This window comes from Emydura macquarii, unplaced genomic scaffold (genome assembly GCF_026122565.2).
Source record: "Emydura macquarii macquarii isolate MOO-44397 ecotype Brisbane River unplaced genomic scaffold, CSIRO-AGI_Emac_v2 contig_2636, whole genome shotgun sequence".
Taxonomy (NCBI): Eukaryota; Metazoa; Chordata; order Testudines; family Chelidae; genus Emydura; species Emydura macquarii.
The window spans coordinates 35032767-35054590 of record NW_027132773.1 but is presented as its reverse complement, the minus strand read 5'-3'; the positions used below and the strand labels follow the sequence as shown (position 1 = coordinate 35054590).

Genomic DNA, 21824 nt, shown 5'->3' with positions numbered 1-21824 from the left:
TAAAAAATTTGCAGGGCTTTAAAGGGCTGGCTTCTGGTCTACCTGACCCCTGGGCAGTGGAGTTCATAATGGTGACCAGAGTGGTCAGCATGGGGCATTGCAGGGTAGCTCCTGGAGGCCAGTAACAGTCGATGTAAGTAATGCAGTGTCAAAACTATCACTGTGTCAACCTAACTACATTGACCGTGACTCTATGACGCTCAGGTAGGTGATGTTATTAAGTCAGAGTAACGGGACACATCTGGAGCATTGTATCCAGTTTTCCCACCCAGCTATAGCTCCCAGCTGGGAGGTGGGCAGTAGCTGCCAGGTTCCGGGGGAGGCCGGCAGCAACCCCCCACTTCCTGCCGCTGGGTCCCAGCTCCCAGTTGGGAGGCGGGCGGCAGCCACTGGCTTTTGGGGAAAGCGCGCGGCAGCCACCCACTTCCTGCCCGGTCCCACCTCTTAGCTGGGAGGTGGGTGGAAGCCACCTGCAACTTGCCCAGGTGGCAGCCTCCCTCCCTGGTTCAAAGCCCAGTGCCCAGAAAACTTGACAACTATGACAGCCCCAGATTTTACTAGTTTCCCTCTTTTCCTGTCTCTCTCTCACCCCTTCCTCCTCTCAAATCTATGGCAAAAAATTTGGCGCAGCGCTTTATGTTCCCCAGCATTGGCATGCTGCTCAAAGCCTCCTAGCTTTGGCCAACATCACCTCTAGCCCAGGTACATACTTGGGTTGTGCACCCCTGGTGTAAAGATGGTAACCCTACCCACACTAGATCTAACATAGGTCATATAACGGTCTTATATACTCAGCCCTTCTTCCAACATATAGCTCACATTAGTCTGTAAACATAAAATCCTGTGGAAAATTGAGTGTTGGGGTACTTATTAAAATTTTCAGAAGTTAGGGGGTACTTGCTACTTAAAAGGTTGAAAAACACTGGCTTAGGGCACCAGATCTAGGGCATGGCGTGTGGCTAAAGCACAGACAGGCCTGAGGAGACTTTGCCGCTGCCAGATCGATTTCTGTGGATCGACTGAGCGGTCAGTGAAGACCCGCTCAGTCGATCCAAAAATCGACGTATTAAGACCACCTTCTCAAATGGCGTAGCGCTGTGTCGACAGGAACACGGTTCCTGTCGGCACAGTGCAGTGAAGACAGCGCGCAGGAGAGAAGCAGAGAAGTCGACGGGAGTTACGCAAGATTTTTGGTGTAGCTTGCGTAACGCCGGTCAACTTCCGCCGAATCTCGGGAGGTAAGTGTAGACAAGCTCTTAGGTTCTACTTTTGTCTCTGCCACATATTCCCTGTGTAACTTAGATTTAACTTCTCTGTGGCTCAGTTTATCCATGTTTTAAAATGGGTACAATAATATTTCCTTCACAGGAATATGAAGTGGCTTAAGTCATTAATATTTTTAAACTGCTGGGAGATCTTTGCATAGACCATCTTATATAAGTTCAAAGGAAAAATAATACAATATTATTTTGTGTAGCAACTTGCAGTCAAACAGTATTCCAAAGTCAACACTGTTTCTGAATTAAATGGAAAAAATAATAGCAAAGGCAGAGAAAAAGTAATGAGGTGTAAGCCACAAAGAAATAATTCAGCACTGTAATAGACTGAAATCTCTTCAGGGCAGTGGATTTGTTTCTGTAAAGAGTCAGGTACTAGAGCCCCACTCCTGCAATCAGATCTGTGTGAGAAAGGAGTTTTCCTGCACTGATCTGGTTGCAAGAGGAAGGCCTGGGTGTGCACATCTTTCATCAGGAAAAGCACAATAATTTGATATGCAAGATTTTTAGCATATGATTATAAATTAAAAAACGGGCCTATTCTGATGGAAAACATTGCACAGGACACGAATGTGAATTGTTTCAAGCAAAAACCAGCCTGTTTCCTAGCAGGGCTGCTCTTTGCATCAAAAATTAATGTCTTCCTCCTACATTTCCAAATTTCAAAAGCAGACAGTTAATTAAAGCCGTGAGAAGAGTGATGAGGCGCACAGGAGGAAATATCTGAACTACTTTGCCCAAGGAAACAAAAATGGGGGAGTTCTGCACGGTGCGGGCCCTCGGCCGATTGGCAATGGTGAGATGGGGACAATGCAGAACACATGTGGGCAAGCCAGTGCTTTGGCATAAAAGCCTCGCTTGTCGTGCCCCAGTGCGTGGCTCTTATTGGGGGAAGAAACAAGTGGAAGCGGCTTCATTTCGGGCGGGCGAGAAGAAGGACCAGACTGAGCAGAGGGCGAAGCTCATCCACCCCCAACAGAAAAGCCTGGACCGGCGCTAGGGGCCGCGACCCCGTGCGTGCGAGCGAGAGGCGGAGAGCAGTGTGCGCTTGCCCTGCAGCGCCAGCCAGAGCCCGCCTGGCACTGGGAGCTGTTCAGGCGGGGAGGGAGGGAGTGAGCGAGCCGGGGAGGAGTGGCCTGGTTACGCATTGCGGCGGCCGGAGAGAACCTGCGGCGGCCGGGAGAGGAGCTGCCGGCTCGGCCGGCGCCGCCGCTGCTGCTGTCGCGGCTGTCAGTGCGGTGGAGGCGGGCAGGCTAGGCTGGGCTGGGGAAGGAGCCGCCTGGAGGGACAGGCAGGCAGGGAGCGCTCGCTGGGGCGAGCCGGGCTCTTCTCCCACCCACCTACCTACCGTTCTCCGGTCACCTAAAATGGCTGGAGAGCGGAGGTGAGAGCGGCAGCCCCGCGCCCTGCTCGCCCCGCCGCCGCCGCGGAGAGGCGGGTGGAACGAGTCTGTATTTGCCGCCCCCAGCCCCGGCCATGTCGGCGGGGCAGGACGAGAGCTCGGTGCGGGTGGCCGTCAGGTAAGGGCGCGGCGGCGCTGGGGTTCGCTTCTCCGCGGGACCGGAGCGGAGCGGAGGGGGCGGGCTGCCGGCCGGGGGCGGGCTGCGAGCCCCGGGCTGCAGGGGGTGGCGGGGCTCGCCGCGGAGGAGGGTCACAGGTTGTCTTGCACCTTCCGGCCTGGAGTGGGCTGGGCAGGTGGCTGCGCCCGGGGCTGCGTTAACCCACCGCCCCGCGAGGCCTGGGGCCAGGCCGCTGACTGGCAGAGCGGCGCTAGGGGTTAGCGGGGATCCACCCCCCGGGGGCACCCTGTGGCAAGGAGAGAGGAGGTGTCCCTCTTCCCTCCGCCCCACCTCAGGCGCTATCAGACCCCTCAGGGGCGTGTGAGCTTTGGGCTGCCCAATAGATTGAGGGGATTCCACGGGTGCCCCCCACTTCAGCTGCTGCTGGTTTCTAACGAGACCCGGTTCTGGTTGCTGCTGCAGGGAGGCGTTTTGTTTCCTTTAGATACTTACCTGTTTAAACTGCTTAATGACCTACCAGTTATGGTTGGGAAATGTGCTACTAACTGTTCCTGGTGTGCCCTGATGGTGCATTGGGGTGAATGGATGTCCTGTTGAAAACCCCTGCCCAAGATGTCAGTCTGCATGGCCTGAGACATTGATGAAGGGAGGGAACACATGTTAAGCATAGGTTTAAAACACCATGACTCTAAGCAGGGTTTCGACACAAGAACAAGTGCATATTTCTAATATTGTCCTTGTATTTAATATGTTGAATTACATTCCAGTGCATGCATTGGCATGACAGAGGCAGGCGGTGTCGTGAATGTTCTGAACTGGATCAATTACAGTCACACACTGTATCAGGGAGTAGAAGACCAGAGTGTTCTTCTCATGGAAAACTGCAGCATCACTGTACTGCATGAAAAATTAATGAAGTATTTACAATGGAACAAGTGTATCATCTTAGCTGATGTTAGTAATCTCCTGTTGAATCTGTTTCCCAAGAATAGTTGAAAATTGAAAAAAGAAAAAAATATTTAGAGATTCTTGCAGAAAATTTGAGATTATTGACTAATTCAGCAGTAAGATTTTAACACTCCATATAAACTATAAATCAAATCTTGTAAACTTTTACGTCTGAGTGGTCCCTACTCACATAATAGTCTCTGACTTCAGTGGTGCTGTTTGCATCAGTAATACTTGCGAGATTGGACTCTAAAATTGTAATAAAATTTTAGGATGGCAAAGGCCTCAATCTTGGAAAGACTTCTGTAACTGTTGAACTTGTATACAGTCCCATTGCCTTTAATGAGACTATTCTGTGCATAAAGTTAAGCATGTGCAGAAGTGCTTGCAGGATTGGGGCATAAGAGATTTTAAAACATCAGCTGATTTAAGTGACTCTCTTAAACTTTTTATCAGAGATTAAAAAAATCTGTTGTCCGTGAAACTGGATTTTAGGACTTTCCTGTTCTAAGAGATTATTTTGTTTGAAGAGCTTCCACAGGAGTTCAGTAAATTTTTCTTTTTCTTAGATACCTTTATATATTCCTTGTTAAAGTGCTCTTTTTGTTTTGGACTATGTGAACTGTCAGTTGAGTTTGTTATATGAAATTATAGCGAATGATTGAATGAATTCTTCATGGCGTATTCTGCTACAGCTGCAGCATAATGCAGAGGCTATTAGGCACGGACTTTAAAAGCTCTGTTTCCATCTCTGGATACTCGGATCCCTAATATGCACCTAATGTTCATTAGTTTGTTCAAGGGCCAAATCATAAGGTGCAAAGGGTGGATCCTAAGTATCCCAAGAGATATAGGAGCAGCACTATTATTGAATGCTGATTGTTAATATAGATATCTAGATCTATACCAACAATCCTATATGTTGGTTTTTATTAAATGCAAAGGCAGTGCCCATAAACAGTGAAATGTGATGAATGCTGTAGTCGGTGTTTTTAAAATCACTATTTCATTTTCAGTAATGTTTCCTGTTAGGAGAAATTCTTCCTGTTAATTTGAGCAAGTTGTCATTTGTTGAAATGTTTTGCTTGGAAAACACTGAAAAGAGATGTTCCATTCTGTAATCAGGGTGTTTCTATAAAGAAGAGTAGTTCAGAGGTATAATCTTAAGAATATGGTGTGTTTTAACCAACTGCTTCACCTTTAAAATAAAATATTACATGTTATTTTGAGAAAATATTTTGTGGTGCAGAATAGCACTTTATTTAACTCCTAGGTACAATAACACTTTATAAAAATAGTCTTCTGGTACTAATGGATTTGTATTTGATAAATAGAAAGAATGTCGGGTGAGCAGGCTAGTAAAAGCAAATTAACAATAGGCAACTGAATAAAAGATGACTTTTGGCGTTCTCAGACAAATTCCAAATGCTATAAAGTGTATTCTCATAATCAGCAAACATCTTAAACCCCAAATCTCAGTACAGATGACAATGAAGGATTACACCCATAATCCTCCAAGGGATGTAGGCATAAAAGGAAGAATTGTTCATGCACCAGATTTCTCTCTGCTCGCAGAAATCTTGAAAAGCCATTCCAACCCAGATTTTTTTTTAAATGGACATGATACCAGTAACCATATTGAAAAATGAAGTTCTGTATATAAAGATGCACATTTCGTGCAGTCCTAAAATTAGACTGATTCTGCAATTCATGGCTCAAGGGCGTGTCCCTATCCATTCATGGAGCCCTATTGAGTTCTCTTTTCAGTGTTTTGAAAGAAAAGTATTTCAGATAATGACAGGACTTGCTAAAATTTGCAGGGACAGTTTTTCAGTGGGTTTCAGCTGACTTCAAGGAGAATCTGCACGGGTGCAGCAAATTTCATGAAACAAATGAAGGCCACAATTCTGAATGTTTCTATGACAGGTTGCTATGTCATGGTACCATTTATATTTGTAAATGAGATGATAGCAAAGGTAAGGTCTTAAGGGCACATTTGCATTGTGCAGAAAAGAACATGCCCATGTTTATTCTATACACTTTGGATATAATTTAGTGTGAAGTAAACTGTTTTTCCAGAACAACTTATAAAAAAGTGAGAGAAATATCACATGATATAGTATGATGGAAAATGATCCATTCTTTCCAGTTATCACCACCCTTAAGCTATCCTCTTGCACACTAATTGCTTCAGATTTTTTTGCATAATTATCAGGTAGTGAATGATGTACCAGATATTCCAGTTAAGTGAAGCATGAGAGCTGCAAGTATTTTGGCAGATCATCCAGTAACTAATATTTAAAAACTCCCCAATCTAGAAAAAAGTTCTTTCACTATTGTCAGCCTCCACTGAAAGAGGCTGATTTACAATTTTGATGATGATGTGCAGCTTTCACAAAGAGCTTTGCTATTAGTTCATGTGACCATGACTGTGTACAATTGTCAGGCATGCTTGCTTTCAGTAAAAAATCAGAAAGTCCCCATTATAATATTGAACCATATGACTATTTTTAATGTAAAAACTACCTTTTTGACTGCTGTAGTGTATTTTTGAATGCCCTTCTCATATATATATATGGAAATTAGTCTATGCTATCTTCTATGCTGAGTAAGCTATGAAATTCATAAGGATGTTTTCATATTGGAAGAAAGATTTGCCCTATATGAATTTCTCAGAGGCACTTTGTGCGTGCGTGCGTGCGTGCGTGCGTGCGTGCGTGCGTGCGTTCGTTCGTTCCAAATTAATGGAATCAAGCATTTAAGAAAAAACTTAATTTTTCTGTTTGGCTGTGATTGATGTTTTGTCATCTAATCAAAGTGACCTACCTAAATATTATATGGCAACTATTTCTAAAACTGGGTACCTAGTTTCATTCAGTTTCAGGAATGCTATTCAAGCCTACCAGGCTAAGAGTGAGCAAATACATTTAATTATTTAGATAGTCTGTATATTTTGAACTGGTTCGTTGATTTACTATTGATTACACTGTTACCAAGTTAGTCATCTCTCTCTAACATCCTTTATAAGAATACTGCTCATTAATTGTTTTTAAATATCTTGTCTCCAACCTTCAATTTACAATGAAGTTCTTTTCCCACTTTTCCATAGGGCTTCACTTTTCTTTTTGAGGGGAGAATTTCCTCCCAGTATTTCTGTGCAGTGGATATGCCAACACTTCTAATGCTACTCCCCTACCATCTTTTTTTCCCTTCTGCCATGTTCTTCTCCCAGTATCCTTTTTCTTCTCCCTTCAGTTCACATCCCAATTCTCCTTCTCCCTTTTAGATTCATCATTCCAGTCCATTACATCTACTCCCTTTTTTTCCTCTTCTTTCACCTGCCCTATCTAACTATCTTCTTCATGTCTCCTCAGTTTCCTGCCTCTAGTATCTGTGAGGTTTACTGAGGGTAATTTTCCTCCCTTCTCTGTGGAGCTGCTCTGTCTCTCTTTTGGCAACTGTTCAGAGCAGGAAATGCAGATAATTTTTCATGGAGAAGAGGGAACTAATTCCCTTTGGGTATGTCTGCACAGCAAAGAAAAACCTGTGGCTGGCCTGGGCTCACACTATAGGGTTGTTTCATTTCTGTGTAGACTTCTGGGCACGGTCTGGAGCCTGGGCTCTAGGACACTACTGAATCGGCTGGTGTGGTCCAGCCATGGGTTTCTCTTTGCTGTGTAGACATATCTTTTGTGGTCAGGAGCCCATATCCATCACTATCAGGAAGGGGGAAAAACAGGTCACTTCCACAAAGAGTAGCAAGGGGCATGCTGTCCGCCTGCACTCATCCTTGATGTAGAAGGCAAGAAGAAACGAATAGAAGGGAGAGCTAGTTAGATTAAGGGGGGGAGGGGGGGAAGGGAATGGAATGGAATGTGGGGAGACCAGAGAAGGGGACATTGCATTGTATCAGGTAAGAGATTACTAAGGCATGGACAAGAATTTATGGTAGGAATGAAAAGGGAAGAATGGGCTTTGGTGAGAATTTAGAGAGGGGAAAGAGAATAGATATCAGGAGGTTGCATGCCTTACTGACAGGGAGGACATAGGTGATGAAAATAGTGATGAAGAAAAGAAGGGAGTGATATGTCCCATATAGATTTCCCGTCATAATTAGAAACTCAGAGGCGGCATCATAGGCAAAAATGGGAGGTTGGGAATTTATGGGTAGGTTTGGGAGCAATTACCATAGAGATTCCATGTGGAAACCATGGGTATGATGAAGTCTCTTGGGAGTGAGAGTGTAAACAAAAAGAGGGGAGGGCTGGGAACAGCGACTGGGATGGGGGAGGATGAAGAACCTCCAAAGGAAATGTGGATGCAGCCATTGGAAAAGTTTGAAGAGAAGCAAGAAAGCATTGAATAACAGATGCTTGAGCAGAAGACTGTACTGCTTTGAAGCTGGCATGTAAATTGAGGAAGATTGGCAGAGAGAAAAGGCCATTGAACTTGACCAGGGATGGTGATTAGTAACCCTGGTTACTTGAAGCAAGAGAGCCAGTTGAGTGGGGGAGGGAAACTCTTGGTGAGTATCATCATTTTTGGTCTTTGAAGATGATAATAGGACCTTGGTTGTCATTGGAGAAGTAAGTGAGGGAGAGCAAACTGAGAAGTGGCAGTGAAGCTGTTGGAGTCAAGTGGAGAGGAGAGAAAATGCAGAAATTATGAAAGAGGAAGTTTACTTGGCCTCTGGATTTTTCCTCTGGCATTCAACAGAGCAGGAGCAGAGTGACCAGAAGCTGTGTAGCCTATTTATTGGCAGAGAGCAATCTGAATGGAATAAGAGTCAAGCCTGAAGAAGGAGACTATGGAATAAATAGGAGATGGAGATCAGTGAGAAAGCAGGGGCCTGATCTCTAAAGAGAAATAGATCAGAGGTAACTAATAAGAGTGAATGTGTGAATATTAAAGGAAAAATAAAATGTGATTATGGAGAGCATTGTTTGGTGAAGACCAAGCTAGTGAGTGTGAGAACTGGTCTAGGGGTGGCAGTAAGACAATGAAGTGAAGGAGAGGAAGTGAGGTACTGAAGTCAGATGTCTTTGTGGAAGTTGCAGTCATCGGGAATAAAGGTGGTGGGGGTGGGAAGAATGTGCAGTCCAAGGACCGTGAGGGGCTAGAGAAATGGTTAAGTGACAGTGAGCAGAGGAGAGAAGAGATGGAACAGAGAATGTGTATCCTTTTTGTTGTCTTTGAGCTATACTTTATCTCCTGTGCCTGTAAATATGCCTTCTATCACACCTGTGCAACAGTGCCTATGATTGCTACTACTGCAGCTGCTGAGATTAAGGAGAAAGGAGATGAAGGCATGGATGATAATTAGTGCCTTCCCTTTGTCGCAGCTCTTCAGACTCCAGCAAATGTACAACATCATAGCCTGCCTTCTCATGATTCAGTTCATAAGTTCCCTCTATGGAGTTCTCAAGGGGACTCTACTGTACCTCAGCCGTCAGCAAATCTCGATGTTCACTGAATCACTGAATGTCTAACACAGTGGTTCCCAACCTTTTTGGCTCGAGAGCTACAGATATCATTGTTACAACCCTGAAGGGCTGCCAGTCTCTTCCAGCAGCTCCCCCATATTCCCCACTTCAGCCACACAGAAGGAGTTCAGCAAGGAGGCTGCATCCTTCCTCACTGATCTCCCATCCCCCAGCTGCAGCAGGGAAATTGCACATGTCCTGTAGCCCTGTGTGCTCCACCTGGGTCCCTAGGCCATGGCTCCCTTCTGCGGGCAGGGGGACGGGATATCAGTGCTCCCCTCCCTCTGGCTCCATCAGGGACACCAGTGCCTATTAACCCAGGCAGAGCACTTTGCCGTGCTTCCTACGACTGCCAGGGGAAGGGGCGTGCTGATCTTCCATCCCTTTGGCTGCAGTGAGCAGCCTGCACTTTGTCTTTTAGCCCCGCAGCAATGTGCTCTGCCTGGGTCCTTAGGCAGTGGCTCCCTTCTGCGGCCAGTAGGAGGGGAGCGGCAGGCCACTTTGAAAGGCCCCATGGGCCACAGGTTGGGAACCACTAGTCTAACACAATACATTTATAAATTCCAAATATTTTAAAATATTGGGAAACTTGCTTTCATAATAGAGGAAGGAATATCTAAAGGGGTAGCAGTTGAGTAAAACACCTTTCGGTCCTCTACCCTCATTCTAATGTTCCAAAGGGGAGATAAAGGTAGAGGTGTAGAAAGAGCTTGCTGATCTTCGTTAGTCCAGGAGCAGAGATTTTGCATAGATCATCCGGTTGACTGCAGGATGAGTTCAGAGTACACTGTAACTTTTGAGGAGCGGGTTAGAATGTGGTTATTGTTTATACAGTGGAACTGGCTAACATCACAAACCTCATTATTGCAACAACACCTCTCATGGGCCCCATTGCTTTTCCCAAACTACACAATTAACTGACCCCATCATTGCTTTTCCCAAAATACATGATTGAGTGGCCCCATCACTACTTCTTTCCTGGCCCAATCACACACTGGTTGCCAGCAATGAAATAAAGTAGTCTCAATAATATGTCTATAACACAAACATGCCTCCTGAAGACAGAAATACATCCACCAATATTAAACACCAATGTCAAGTATCATTATCAGCAAGTATTAGTTGGGGGGGGAGGTCTGTGGTTTTCTTTTTTTTTTTTTTTTTTTTTTTAAACCACAGAAGAAGAAAATGTTAAGTCTTAGAATTTTTATTTTCTGTAAGCTCTACTGTGTCTCATTGCTTTCAAGAGAGGGTATTTATTGTGGTTTTTTTCTTTGCATCTAAAACCTTCCTGTTAGGAAAATACTTAAATTTGGTGCAGATAGTATAGTGCATTTTTTGTGCTAAAATGCAGATATGTCAGTGTGTGTATTATAATGTTGGGGAGGGTTGCTTGTTTAAGTCATGTTTTACCCTATGAAAAATGATCATCCACTTATTGCTTGGGGCATGCTGAAATCTATGGTTATGCTTTCGAGGAAATAAGCATGCTTTTCTTCACTGCTGTGAAGTGAACATGAACTCACTCCGTGACAGAAGGACAGGAAATAATAGTTTGACTTTTCTCCTTTCATGACTTCCGCAGCTAAAGTTGGATCACATTTTTTACTGGCATGTGAGGCACACATTCAGCAGTATCAGTTCCTTAATTTCTCTTGAAGTGTATTTTTAGGGTGAGATTTTTCAAGTTCCTAAGGGACTTAAGGTAGTTGGATGACCTAAGTGCCTTTGAATATCCCTTTATGCTGTTCTCTGTATCTTTATTTTCTGCAGAGCATTAGCATTGTTATTTATTGCTCCAAATACTACCTTACTACTATACTGTCCGCTTCAGACTTTCAGGTTTCTGATTTTTTTTTTTTTTTTTTTGCTCACCAACTGTCAATTCTCATTGTATAGTTAAACAGTAATTTCTGTTTTAAGAATTTGTGGAGCAAGTGCATCTGCATTCCTTCCCCCATAGCTTCTCCTCCTTTGCTTTTAGGATATTTTATTATGATTGGGACTGTGCTAGTCACTGGTTGGTGGCACCTTTTTTGTGGCTCATCTCGGGAATCGGCTCTGCTACATGGTCTGTCATCCCTTTCTGTGGTTATTTCAGTCAGTTGCCCGCAGTTACACCGTGGCATCTCATGCACTAGAAACAGCAGCAGTGTCCTCCTTATAGCTTAGCTCTCCAGCTAAGTCCCATTAAATTTCTTCTGCCTTCTAGGGTATCGCAAGTCCTTTGAGGCAAACTGTTGCAGACAGTCCGCTCCCTTCTGCCTGGTCTGTGCCACTCCCCCTGTGGTTGGCAGGGGAACCTTGGCCCACTCACTACACCAGGTTCCAATCCAGGGGATCTCAACTCAGCAGTTCTTGGCTTTACTCTTCCAGCCCTCACTGCTCCTTCACTGGACTGCTTCCTATTCTCCCCTTACAGCTTCTTGCTCTTCCCCCTTGTATCCAGATGTTCAACTACAGGTTTCCTCTCTCTAGATCCTGCACCATCCACTGCAGCTGGACTTCATCCGCAATTAGGCCCTAGCATGCCCTAAATTTCCTCCAAGTGCTGTCTGAGGCTAATTGGCCTAATTTACCCCATCAGGCCTTGTGGGAGGTGGACACCCGATCACATTTATTTATAGCAGTTACTGTACATTGAGATGTTCACTGGTTTTCTGGCTTTTAAGTCAGGCTGCCCCGGTAGTAAATAGGCATGATAGGGAAAGGTGAGCTGCTGTATGGGTGCGTTGTCATCAACTGCTGTAAAGGTTTAGTCTCTCTCTGCTGGCAGGGCTGTTGCAGCAGTGAATTCTTTCTTTGGTAATACAGCACCTTTCTAAATTCCTTGGCAAAACCAGTATATAAAAGACTAAGGAAATTATGACTCTAAAGGGACTTTATCTGAATGGGAGAACAGACGTGTTTGGCTAAAAATCAAACCTCGAACAATACACAGAATAGTAAACTCAGAACAGTAGTAACAATATGTCCGCTGCCATTTTTCTTTTGTCCCCGTCTCCTTTGCTATTCATCCAAAGTTCTGTTTTGATTCTTGGCTGATTAAAACTCTTCTAAATATGGTGCTTTTTATAAAAGCTCTCAGGGATTTGTAGGGCCCAGTCTACTTCCAGTTACACCAGTGAAACCTCACTAAAATCACTGTGCCTGCCCCAGCATGATTGAAGGAAGAAGTGGACCTTAATTTTCAAGCAGGTTGCTATGGTGATGGCATTAAACAAGGGAACACTCTGTAAATGGAGGACACTAGAGGGGTTTTTAACATGTGAAGGAGTTTGGTAATGGGTGGGGAATGGCTTTTTAAACATTGTTTCCTAAAGGAGATGTATTGTTAGCCTGGGGATCTTTAAAATGTCATGCAATATTTTTTCAGAATTGTATTTTTTTAAAAAATCTTTAATTTGTTAATGCTATTCAAAATTTTGCATCTAAAATGTTTCTCTACAAAGGTCTAAGGCTGCCCCCACACACAATTTCAAAAGGCCATAATTGCTGCCAAGCTGTTGCAGTTCTACTGTGTGGGTGGTGGGAACAGGTGTAGTCCATGGAAAGGGCATTGTACTATGCAAATCCCCCTGTACTGCAGCACTTGCTCTGTGATGCCTCTCTTTGCTGCAGCATGATTAGGGCTGGTGGTGGAGGTTCAGAGTGCAGGACAGAGATACAGCCTGTGGTTGCATCTTCCTGTGGATCTAAACACCCTCCACTAAAGCCATGTTTAATTTAAGAAAATAAATCCTACTCTAGGTTTGACCACAACCAGCTAACACATTTCTGCTGATGCAGTTTTAAATAGGACTTTGCACCTAGTTTAGACAGGGCAACTCACCTTTATAAATATGGTAGCTAGGGTCATGGTCAGCCAGGGGGAGTCTAGGGTTAATGATTAACAGCTGACATGTTTTAAAACATCTATTTTCCTAATCCAGACATGGCCATTGGAGAAGTTCAAGGCCTCCTCAGTTACTATAACCCATGAGTTTGAGTGGAGAAGTTGTACAGCCATTTCACGGTATACAGCTGTACTGAGGTGAAAGATTTCTATCCTTCCCTCCAAATCCTTTTTGGACAATTTGTGGATGGAAGGGAAGAGAAAGGAGTTGCTGCATTTGGCTCCACAGTATTTTTTTTTTTTTTTTTTTTTTTTTAAACCATTTTTGCACACCTTCATCTATTGAATTTCTGGGCTGTTGGCATGATTATAGTTATGATTTATTTTATTTGTCTCAAGAAAACAAAGCGTTGATGCATTTTTCTGTAATTTTTTTTAAAAAGGAAGAGCCTGCAAAAACTGCATCGATTTCGCAGATATAAGAAAAATAAAATGTCTGACAAACTTTGGGCCTGCCAACCTTGACTGTGTTACCGATAAGCATCCTTAGTTTTCCAAACCCACTGAACAATGACAAACGTCTCCTAACTCTCCCATCTGCAGATCCAAGTGACACAGCAGAGAAAGATGATAGCACTTCATGGTTCTTAAATTTCAGGAAATGGAATCCATGGGAAGTGGATTTGAACTTTCTTCTAGGATACCATAGGAAATGTGATTATTTTTTTTTAACTTTTTAAATATTTTCCCCTCTTCAACCCCAATGTTTACCATAATGGTCCTTTCACACTGACAGTGGTAACTTTTTTGAAAAATGTATATTTATTCACATATTAAAGTGAATAGGTTTCGCTGATGCTGGGACAGCATTTTTTTTTTTCTTTGTGGAAAATATTCCACAATATCATAGAATCCTTATTGTGGTAGCCCAACATATTTTAACAGAAGGAACTGTAAATATAGTTTGCATTTTCAAAATACTAATGTAATAGTGTGGTACATTTAGAACACTATCCAGGTTTTGATACAATTATATAATGTTGATACAGACAATCTTCTAGTCCAGGTGTAGTAATGGGAATATGTATTACCCACTCTTACGGGTTTATTTTTCAGAAAACCATCATTCAAATCTAGTACAGTCAGGTTATACAGTCCAAAATTAAGCAGCATAATTTTTAATTTTTAAAGTTAACCTGTGGAACTATCTGCCATAGGATTGTATTGAGGTGTATAATTTAGTAATCTCTGTAAAAGGTTATGTAAATGAGTATCATTAGTTTTAAAAAATGGGATTAATTTATATTCAGAATATAAACTGTTGTTGGGTGGGATAAAATTAATAAACCCCTCAGTCCTCAGGTTTTAGGTCATATGCTAAGCACAAGCATGCTCAGGAATAATTTCCCCTGTTGCACAAACTTTTCTGTATGTACTTTAAAAGGTGGAGGAAGTGGGACAAGCCCCTTTCTGTGAAGCATCTGGCATTGGACACTGTCCAGTGGGTTGTCTGACTTTTTGAACCATTGATCTGTGCTAGTATGGCAATTCCTATGTTCCTGTTCTTGAGGGAGACCAATGGAGGGTTGGGGGGGTGGGGGGGGGGAGAGGGGAAGGAAGGTGAAGTGGGAGAGAGTAGTAACATGCTTTTTTTTTTTTTTAATTAACTAAATAAATAACATGACCTTCATTGTAAACCAGTGGTTCTCAACCTTCTGGATGCCGGGACCCCCTTGCCATTGCTCAACAAGAAAGAGCAGTATGATTGCTTCTCTTGAGACCTCTTTGTGGTCCCGTGGCTGTGGCCCCAATGTCTGAGGTAAAGAACCTCCTTTTAGAATTTTGTTTCAGGGTGTCTGCAGATTCAGGCAGGCATCACTGGATCCATTTATCCTCAGTTCACACATTTTTGGTTATTCCCACAACCATAAGGGCTAGAAACATATTTTTTTTAAATGGAAGGGTAAGATTGAGGGAAGAGTGACAGTAGTCACACACTCAGCTGGGGGCCCCTCTTGCAATCCTTGTCCTTTCCATATTCTCCTCCTTCCCCCTCTCCCACATATCCTGATTCATTGTAATTTCTTGCTTTGTTGTTGCTGAATTATATTGTAAACCCATATGGGAAAAGACTTGGCTGCAGAATGCCAGAAACACCCATGGCACAGGATAAATAATAAACAACACGTTATCAAAAGAAAAAACAATTATATTAAAACTTCTGATAATTAGTTGTTGGCTCCTAAGAAAATGTGAGCCCTGTGGTAATTTCTGTCAACTAAAAATTGCTTATAATAGTAGATGTAAATAAAGCTTTCTAGTTTGTGTGTATGTGAGCAATAGCTTGGCTGCTGAGCCCAAATCATGCGTCTGTGGTGCACAGGAAATATCAGACTAGTTATTTTTTCATGATGAGCAACAGTTCTCAGTTGCGTATTGCATTAGTTTTCACTACTTCACGGAATTTCACTCATTGATGTGAATTTCACCCTAATCCTTTCAAACTCTTAATTGTCTTGCTGTGTTTTTTTAACTATATTTGAAAGCATTAGTTCTAGGCCCTGATTCTGCAATGTGGTGCATGCGAGTGGCCCACTGTCAATTGGCTACAGAGGAGGCTTTGTCTATGTACCTTGCATTGCACGGTCTTGGTCTTTATTGACAACATCTAAGCATCACAGAAAACCTTCTTTTTCAAGTGAATTTCACTGACAATAATGAAACAAAGTTCTCGGTTTCTTAAATTTATACATTTTGAAGAGTTTTTTGTTCATTTAAAAAAAAAACCTGAAGCATTTGGAAGTTTAGAAAATGTCTCCAAGATAATAAAACATTTCTTGTATCTTCTGGCAGGGGACAGGAAGGAAACATCTGTTATGTATATGTTTTAGTTATGAGGAAAGGGGGAAAGATTTGCATTTTAAACATTTTGTGGGGAAAAAGTGGGTCACAGGGTACGCCACCTGTCTAATCCATGCTGCAAAGGTACATTTTTGCTTGATTAAATCAGTCAGCCCACCACGCATGAACAATTGTATTGCCATTTTGACCTTCATTAGCTGAACTGAGAGTTCAGCAGAAGTGGATTGGTGTTCAGTGAGCTCTAAAAATTATAGCTGAGTTAAGACTAAACTAGTATTGACAGGTAAATTGTTTGGTGTTCAATTATACTGGTATTTAAATACGCTTTAAAAAAAAAAAAAAAAAATCAGGTCCAAAAAGTTTGATTCATGTTTGGTTGGAAGTGACCTACATTATTAGCTAGTCATCTGCTCAACTCCCTGTATCAGCTCTGAGTTTCAAATTGTAACCATAAATACATTTTATCATTAGTGAACAGATGGGCTGTTCTTTAAATGTTGACAAGTTAAGCCTTATTCAGACCAACAGGGGAAGGAAATTCTTGAGTCCAGGGCTTCAGCCTTTGCTTTAGATACTTTCAGTCCCTAGTTCTGAGAGATAACACTAATAATCTCAGCTGTTGTGGTTGTTGAATTGTCCAAGAGGTAGTTGGTAGCTGAGATTTTATAGATCCGTACTGTCCAATGTCTTGGGTGGCAGAAGTTATGGACTTGATGCAGAAATTATTGAGGGAGGTTTTGTGGCCTGTGTTATACAGTAAGTCACACCAGGTGATCATAATGGTCCTTCTGGCCTTAAAATCTATTAACCTAGATGTTGGTTGGCTGCTCAAAACATCACTTCTCTTGTCTGAATTGAGCCTCAGTTAACTCCTTCTCATCCATGCTCTTTCGTTGGCTAGACTCTGTGAAATGCTATCTGGGTTTGATGAAAACGGAGAATTGACACTTATGTAGCACATCATATTTCAAAGTCAGAGCTTAAACGTTATTTTGAATAGTAAGGCGCACAGATCTGCCATGAGTCTTCAGCCTGCTTGCAGCCTAGAAGGTGGAACTCTTTGTGAAAAGCTTTTTGTTCCATCTCCACGGTGGTAAGAAGGATGGACAATCCTCCCTGATACAGAGCTATGAGATCTTTGGATTTAAATCATTTAAGGTCTGGAAAACCTGCTTTACAGTGGGAGCTCTGCAGGTCTCATTCTGTGTGGTCTATCAAAGAAAAGATTTCGAGGTGACTGAGGACTCTACTCAGCCATAACAAGATCCAGTGGATGGAAGTTAAAGCTAGATAGGATGATTATAGACCAGAGGACAATTATAACATATACTGCTATCCTGGGGACATGGTAAGCTCCCACAAGTCCAGGGTATAAAGCTATGTGGACTGGAGGGGTGTTTCATGACAGATGTGATATTGCTACCAAAGAGACATTCAGACAACTCTCTCCTCCCCACACCTCTTTGCCCAAGTATTTGCTAATCAGCTTTTGCCTACATTTTTCCTTTTGCTTCTTAAATTAATGTATTTTTCTGTCTAAGCTGACTAATGAGAATTGGTCCTCATCCTCTTTTTGTAACACCACTTATACATTTGTAGACTGTCCTGCCTCCTCCTAGCTAACATGTCTTCAGAATGAACCTACTTTTTATCTTTTATGACTTAAAGTTCAAATATATTTTCTCTCAATTCTCCTGTATCTCTCATTCAGTAGTACAATAGTCATTGGTTACATGCTTTTGTGATCTTGTCAGTGTAACCCAATATATAATTATCTGTCTTGCAGCAGTTTCCTATGACTCTTGTTCAGTTTGTCAGTATAAACCCTGTCTTTTTAATACTTATAACTAGTTTTGTTTGTCTGTGACACTCCCCCCACTGAGAAAATTAAACTAGTGTTGGAAGAAGGGGTTACTTATTGTACTATGTTTATCTGATACCTAGAATGTTGGGGGTGCCCATTCTATTTTGCTCTAGGGGCTACTGTAATACTTTAAAATTAGAGAATTTAAAAATACTTTAAAATTAGAGAATATATCCCATATCTTTTGTACTATATATCTTAGTGTTGACATCCTGAATTTAGAAATCACTCCAAGGACTGCTTGATATAAGGAATTTATATAGGTATGGTATAACACATGTACTCTGCCCCTTTCTTGTGGAGAGAGACTGAAAAAACTTGCATTTTTCCTGCTGTTAACTTTCTGCTCTTTGCTTAGGTAATTTCCACAACATGGTAAATGGAAGGACGTATAGTTAATGATCTCTTATTTTATAAATGCATTTTTTTTTAATTTGGTGAAAGATAATGTCTTGAAGCTTGTGCATATCTGCTTCAGAACACTTAAAATACACCATGTACCCGATCCTTGCTCCCTGGACATGGACCTAGCCAGCAATCTATAGTTTTGTTACTTCCCAGCTGGACATCTTCAACGCAATCTTCCTGAGGTTGATTGTAAAACATGTGGAAACGTCATCTGTTTTATTGCTCAGTGACTCTTCCAAATGGGACAGACTAAAATAACATATCTCACCAGTGCTCTGCACTCTTTCTGGCTCCCAGTCCAATTTTGTTTTGGTTACAAGGTATTAATTGTGATATTTACAGTGTGGTATTGGCTAGACTTCAACTATTTCAGAGACTTTCTTTTTCAAGCACAGAATACCAGTAACGGTTGTAGGTGATGCTAAGCCTGACAGTTCTGACAATGAAATTCTTGGGAATTGCAGACAGGAGGTTTTAGATGAAGGCATATATGCTGTGCAGTTCTCAGCTGCTGCTAAATAGGGTGAGTCTACGTTTTGCTATGTTTAGCACACTTTGAAAGACCCTTTCCTTTGCACACCTTTTCATCAACAATTGAGCTGTAAGATGGCCCAGCATCAGCTTCTTCGAAGACTGTCACCACAGTGAAACCATTCGTGATAGCTGCCGTAACTAGGTTGAAGTGGTGTGTCTAGGTCCTCTTTTAAGAGAGAATTACTTTATCTTTTTATATTTGGCATCTGGACACTATGGTGATGGGTGGTTTAGAGAAGCCTAGGTAAGCTGAATATATATATATTTTTTTAAAAGGCCAGAAGGGGCCATTAGATCATCAAATCTGACCTCCTGTATAAACAGGCCATTGAATTTCACCCAGTTAACCCTGTATTGAGCACAGTAACTTGTTTGACTAGAGCATGTTTTCCAGAAAGGTGTCTATTCTTGATTTAAAGATATACCGTGATGGTGAATCTACCACTTTCCTTAGTAAGTGGTTCCAGTAATTAGTCACTCTCACTGTTAAAAATGTGTGCCTTACTTCTAATTAGAATCTGAAGCTAGACAAATGCGGGCCATTGGTTCTTGATTCATTGGTCTATAATGGTTAATCTTGAAAAGAATAATGGTGGAATATGTGCTGATCAGTCATGTGATGTACTTTATATTAGAACAGCATTGCAGAATCACTTAACTTGAGGACGGAGTTCTGTATTTCCACCTACACAAAAAATCAAGTGATACTGGCAAGCAAAATATATAGGTAAAACCATGAAGAAACTGTCTCTAGGAGAACCTTAAAGTGACACCATCTGGTTGAGAAATCCTGTTAGGGGAAAAAATTCCTTATTGACGGTATGTTACAGACAACACTTTAGATTGTTTGCTCTTTTCAAAATTACAGTGATAATGTTTAAGAAAACTGATATTTGCAACTCATACATTGCAACATTGTTCTAGCATATGAGAATCAAAGACTAAAGTACTTTCATTGCTGAAGCTGAAAAAATGTTAAGTACGCAAATAGCAAAAAAAAAAAAAAAAAAAGGCAATTACAGATCTGACAGTTTTAACAATCATGGAATTTTCTAAAATATTAAAATTTACAAAATCTAAAATTACGAACCTAAATTCTAGGCCATATTTTACTTACTAATGATCCTTCAGATCCGTGTTTTTCTTTTGCGCTAAAAGTGAAACAGGATCATTAGCTTTAAAAAATTGGGTAAAACGTCATTGGAAGGTAGGTGCTATCGTTTTAATTTGCAGTACGTAAGATTTTGTATGTTGAGGAAAGTAGGGATACTTATGGATTTGTTTTAATAACATTGTATCCCATTTAACAGATGTGCTTTAGGGTGAACAAGATACATGGATTAATTTTAATAAAATAAGAATTTTAAATATATGCTAAACTGCTATAGTAAATGTTTTGGAAAAACACATTTTGTTCTATAGATATTAAAGGACGGTATCATGGAAGTTGAAAATCAGTTATCTGAACTTCCAGGCCTTTGTTACTACAGTGGGATACTCACTTCTTTGAAGTAAGCACTGAAGATGGTGGTGCTGGTGTTGAGATTGAGTGTTGTGGACTGTGATAGTTGGAGTTTAGAATTGTGTTAGGCCTAACCGTTAGCTAAGAAATCTCAAATTAAAGTACTTTTTAGTATTTGTGATGGAATATTCTGGCGCAACTGTAACTCTTTAACTGTTAGGGGATATGAATCTATAGTTCTCAAACACTTATAAAAATGATCTGTCTCAGTATAGGTTTGTAAAATGCCTAGCTCAATGGAGCTGTGGCCTCTAGGCATTGCTGTAACACACATAATAAAAGATAACATATGATTTGTTTCCTCTATCCACACCCATGTTTCTTGTCTTGAGCAATGATCCTGCAAAGAGTTACATGGCTGTTCAACTTTACACACTGTGAGTAGTCTCATTTTAAGTCAGTGGAACAACTCAGTGTAAAGTTACATAAACTTACATATGCCTTTGCAATAATCGAGGCCCCATGGTATAAGTTCTTTGGGGCAAGGACTGTGGCTATCTCAGTTATTTTTCAGTGGTCCTGAGGTGCTGTAATATAAACATGTAATGATCTTAGCTCTTGTAGGAAGGTGGATTTTGAAGTGTTAGTTTAAAAGTAAAACCACATGTTTTAATAGTCTGTGCTTGCCTCCCCCAAATACAGTGGCCTTCTGTGAGCTCTATTATGTAGTCAAGCCACGAATAATTTGCATGAATGGCCTCTCACAGCAGCTGGGAAATGTATGATTTTGAACTAGTATCTGCCAGAAAGAGCTGTGTCCTAACAAAGAAATGGGTTTTGACCGTAAAGAAGCTTGTCAGGGCAGACTTTTCTGCCTTTCCCCAAGGAGATGCACTCAGTCATTCAGAAGAGAAGAGATCCCGGGATCAGGTGTTGCTGCTTTTGTGTGAGCTGGAGCTGAGAGAGACTGGCAGAGCACTGAAAAGGCCAGCAGCTGTGAACATAAGGGGAGAATTGTTCCAGAAATGTATGAAGAAAAACAGCTTTGCATGTCTGAAATACAAGATGTTATCATAAACAAAGAGACTGAGAAAATTAAACTGAATAAAATTTATGCAAAGAGATGCACTATACATAGGCTTGGAAGGATTAGTAAATGTTTTTGTGAACGTTGATAACACACACGCAACAACAAAACAATTTTCATAATAAAGTAAGAAAAATATTGCTTAAAAACTTATTAGAGTTTGATTTAAGGATATTTATGTTGTGTATTTTAATGTGATATTGACAGTTTGTTAGTGGTTATAAAGCTTAACTTTTTGAATCTCAGTATCTTCTGTCTTTAGGGCCTGACCTCACATGATTTCCTGCAACTCTGTAAATTTAAGTAGATAAATAGAAAAAATTGCTTAAAGATAAACACTGATATTGTACTATGAAATTATAAAGAAAAAATAATTCTGCCAAGCCTAAGTGTACACAATTTTTAAAGAAACCTTGCTACTGGTATTCCTGTTTTAATGGGCTTTCTGATCTAATTTAGAACACTGAAACAAAATGAAAGACATGCAGTCTGCGGATTACTGAAGTTGTGGCTGAAACAGATTTTTATATTTTCAGTGGTAGGA

General features: G+C 41.5%; 1 protein-coding gene across 9 annotated transcripts in view; it reads left to right on the top strand.

Moving 5' to 3' along the window:
- The first annotated feature begins 2167 nt into the window (after nucleotides 1-2167).
- The window catches only part of KIF21A (kinesin family member 21A), a 131192-nt gene continuing 111535 nt past the window's right edge, over nucleotides 2168-21824 (top strand). For all 9 annotated transcript variants that reach the window (XM_067564423.1, XM_067564421.1, XM_067564427.1 and 6 more), the window contains exon 1: nucleotides 2168-2797. In XM_067564423.1, the coding sequence (XP_067420524.1) occupies nucleotides 2754-2797 (44 nt within the window). In that variant the 5' untranslated portion in view covers nucleotides 2168-2753. The remainder of the gene's footprint in view (nucleotides 2798-21824) is intronic.